The following is a 3,661-nucleotide window of genomic DNA, read 5'->3' as shown; positions in this document are numbered from 1 at the left end:
ATCATAAAGTCATTCAAGACACCTAGAATGACCTGCCTGCAAGGAAGACAGGAAGGACTTTCAGTTTATAGCAGTTCAAACATGAGTAACATTTCCTGATTAATAGTAATAATAATTAGAAAGGATTGACTTTCAGAAATTTTTCTCAAATCAAGGCTCCTGCTACTTTGGTTCCACCTTTTCTCTCTAGAAGGAGAAGAGGAGCACCCCCCAGAGGGCTGCGTGCCTCAGAAAAGCCGGCATCCCTAGCCCGCTCAGGCCCAGGGCATGAGGCCCTGCTGAATCCTGCTGAATCGATACTCCCTTCTAGCCAGAGCCACAGCTCCCTCCACCGCGGAGCAGGGCTACAACGTCCCTCTTGGTAGAGGTGCAGGCAGCTCCTCCTGGCCACCCTCCCCACCAGTTCCCATTGTCTGGCCCCCCTCCCGCAGCCTCTTCTTTCCACACTGCCCCATGAGTTCAGGGAATTTCCCCAGCATCCCAAAGCTTGAGTTTCCTGTCAGTGGGGAGAGATGAGTGTAGATAAAAGGAGTGCAGAAGGCACGAGGAAGCCACAGTGCTCCGGATCCTCCAATCTCCGCTCCTCCAATCCCCGCTCCTCCACCCGGTTCAGGAACCCGCGACCACTCGCAGCGCTCTCTTGACCACTATGAGCCTCCTGTCCAGCCGCGCGGCCCGTGTCCCAGGTCCTTCGAGCTCCTTGTGCGCGCTGTTGGTGCTGCTGCTGCTGCTGACGCCGCCAGGGCCCATCGCCAGCGGTGAGAGCGCATGGCACGCGGGACGCACTCACACTCGGGCACAGCGGTGCATCCCAGCCTCTGCGGGGTCGTTGCGTTCCAGGGAACTCTCCCAGCAACCTGTCCTATAAAGGGTGTCTCTCTTTCTTCCCCAGCTGGTCCTGTCCCTGCTGTGTTGAGAGAGCTGCGTTGCGTTTGTTTACAGACCACGCAGGGAATTCACCCCAAAATGATCAGTAATCTGCAGGTGTTCGCCATAGGCCCGCAGTGCTCCAAGGTGGAAGTGGTGTAAGTTCTGTGCTGCTGTGTCCACTGTGACCTTGGCAAGAGGGAAGTCCCGCAGCCTGGGTCTTCAACCTTGGTATCTCATGAGTGTATCTTCTTTTTCTTTCCTTCAGAGCCTCCCTGAAGAACGGGAAGGAAATTTGTCTTGATCCAGAAGCCCCATTTCTAAAGAAAGTCATCCAGAAAATTTTGGACGGGTACTTGTCACTTTGATCTTTGTGGTTTTTAAATCTCATCTAGGGAGACCACAGACTTCACAAGGTCTTTATTCTCTGTACGATTTAAGTGACACTTTTCATGTTTAGAATTAAAAGGTTGTTAAATTGAGAAAGTTTTTCTGGATTGTCCTGGGAAAATCTTTATACCAATCTTACATGTAATTACTCGAGCAATTACACACAGCTTGTCACTAAGTTATGTTTTTTGTTTACCCATTGCTGTTACTGATTTTTGTATCCTGCTTTTTTACCAAACATTATAAACGCTGAGTTTTGACAACAAGGTGGAGTAGAAAGGAGTGTGAAAAATGGTTAAACTAATATAATATTTTTCTCAACAGTGGAAACAAGGAAAACTGATTAAGAGAAATGAGCACGCATGGAAAAGTTTCCCAGTCTTCAGCAGCAAAGTTTTCTGGAGGTCTTTGAACCCAGGGAAGACAAGAAGGAAAGATTTTGTTGTTGTTTGTTTATTTGTTTTTCCAGTAGTTAGCTTTCTTCCTGGATTCCTCACTTTGAAGAGTGTGAGGAAAACCTATGTTTGCGTCTTGAGCTTTCAGCTCAGCTAATGAAGGGTTTAGCATAGTACCTCTGCTATTTGCTGTTATTTTATCTGCTATGCTATTGAAGTTTTGGCAATTGACTATAGTGTGAGCCAAGAATCACTGGTTGTTAATCTTTCAAAGTGTCTTGAATTGAAGGTGACTATTATATTTCCAAGAAATATTCCTTAAGGTATTAACTGAGAAGGCTGTGGATTTAATATGGAAATGATGTTTCATAAGAATTCTGTTGATGGAGATACACTCTTATCTTCACTTTTTTAAGAAATAGGAAATATTTTAATGTTTCTTGGGGAATACGTTAGAGAATTTCCTTACTCTTGATTGTGGGATACTATTTAATTATTTCGCTTTAGAAAGCTGAGTGTTTCACACCTTATCTATGTAGAATATATTTCCTTATTCAGAATTTCTAAAAGTTTAAGTTTTATGGGGGCTAATATCTTATCTTCCTATAATTTTAGACATTTTTTATCTTTTTAGTATGGCAAACTGCCATCATTTACTTTTAAACTTTGATTTTATATGCTATTAACTATTTTATTAGGAGTACCATAATTCTGGTAACTAAATATATATTTTAGATAGATGAAGAAGCTAGAAAACAGGAAAATTCCTGACTGCTAGTTTATATAGCAACGTATTCTTTTAGTTTTTAAACTAAAGGCAAACTTAACAATGACTTGTACTCTGAAAGTTTTGGAAACGTATTCAAACAATTTGAACATAAATTTATCATTTAGTTATAAAAATATATAGCGACATCCTCGAGGCCCTAGCATTTCTCCCTGGATAGGGGACCAGAGAGGGCTTGGAATGTTGAAAAAAAAAAAAAAAAAAAAACAAGGAGAAGTCGTCCAAGGGATGTCAATTTTTTATCCCTCTGTATGGGTTAGATTTTCCAAAATCATAATTTGCAGAAGGCCAGCATTTATGGTAGAATATATAATTATATATAAGGTTGCCACACTGAGGCAAGGTCCCTCCCCACTCACAGCTTTGGCTCCTTTCACAGAGCAGAACCTGGTTTAGAGGATTGCAGAAGATGAGCGGGGAGGGCAGGGAAGATGCCTGTCGGGTTTTTAGCACAGTTCATTTCACTGGGATTTTGAAGCATTTCTGTCTGAATGTAAAGCCTGTTCTAGTCCTGGTGGGACACACTGGGGGTGGGGGTGGGGGAAGATGAGGTAATGAAACCGGTTAGTCAGTGTTGTCTTAATATCCTTGATAATGCTGTAAAGTTTATTTCCATAAATATTTCTGTTTAAGCTATTTCACCTTTGTTTGGAAATCCTTCCCTTTTAAAGAGAAAATGTGACACTTGTGAAAAGGCTTGTAGGAAAGCTCCTCCCTTTTTTTCTTTAAACCTTTAAATGACAAACCTAGGTAATTAATGGTTGTGAATTTCTATTTTTGCTTTGTTTTTAATGAACATTTGTCTTTCAGAATAGGATTGTGTGATAATATTTAAATGGCAAAAACAAAACATAATTTTGTGCAATTAACAAAGCTACTGCAAGAAAAACAAAACATTTCTTGGTAAAAACATATGTATTTATATATTATATATTTATATATAATATATATTTATATATAATATATATTTATATATAATATATATTTATATATAATATATATTTATTATATATTTAGCATTGCTAAGCTTTTTAGATGCCTACTGTGTATCTTTTAAAGGTTTTGACCATTTTGTTATGAGTAATTACATATGTATTACATTCACTATATTAAAATTGTACTTTTTTACTATGTGTCTCATTGGTTCATAGTCTTTATTTTGTCCTTTGAATAAACATTAAAAGATTTCTAAACTGCACTCATATTGTTTCTCCTTCCTATA

The 3,661-nt window shown here is 39.7% G+C and overlaps 1 protein-coding gene across 1 annotated transcript; it reads left to right on the top strand.

Annotated features, from left to right (window-relative positions):
- The first annotated feature begins 501 nt into the window (after nucleotides 1-501).
- On the top strand, nucleotides 502-3,349 carry CXCL5 (C-X-C motif chemokine ligand 5). Its single transcript, XM_003265741.4, has 4 exons — nucleotides 502-758; nucleotides 893-1,025; nucleotides 1,136-1,219; nucleotides 1,582-3,349. Exons 1-4 carry the CDS (start codon nucleotides 650-652, stop codon nucleotides 1,598-1,600), a joined length of 345 nt encoding a protein of 114 aa, XP_003265789.1. The 5' UTR covers nucleotides 502-649; the 3' UTR covers nucleotides 1,601-3,349.
- The last annotated feature ends 312 nt before the right edge of the window (nucleotides 3,350-3,661 follow it).

This window comes from Nomascus leucogenys, chromosome 9, assembly GCF_006542625.1.
Source record: "Nomascus leucogenys isolate Asia chromosome 9, Asia_NLE_v1, whole genome shotgun sequence".
In the NCBI taxonomy this organism is placed as follows: Eukaryota; Metazoa; Chordata; class Mammalia; order Primates; family Hylobatidae; genus Nomascus; species Nomascus leucogenys.
Note: the sequence above shows the minus strand (reverse complement) of the source record. Positions and strands in the feature narration are given on the sequence as shown.

Bases quoted from the DNA above. Each gene is read 5' to 3' on its own strand.
- CXCL5 (XM_003265741.4), top strand. From the start codon at position 650: ATGAGCCTCCTGTCCAGCCGCGCGGCCCGTGTCCCAGGTCCTTCGAGC. The intron at 759-892 runs GTGAGAGCGCAT...TTTCTTCCCCAG, and splicing joins GCCAGGGCCCATCGCCAGCG to CTGGTCCTGTCCCTGCTGTG. The intron at 1,026-1,135 runs GTAAGTTCTGTG...TCTTTCCTTCAG, and splicing joins TGCTCCAAGGTGGAAGTGGT to AGCCTCCCTGAAGAACGGGA.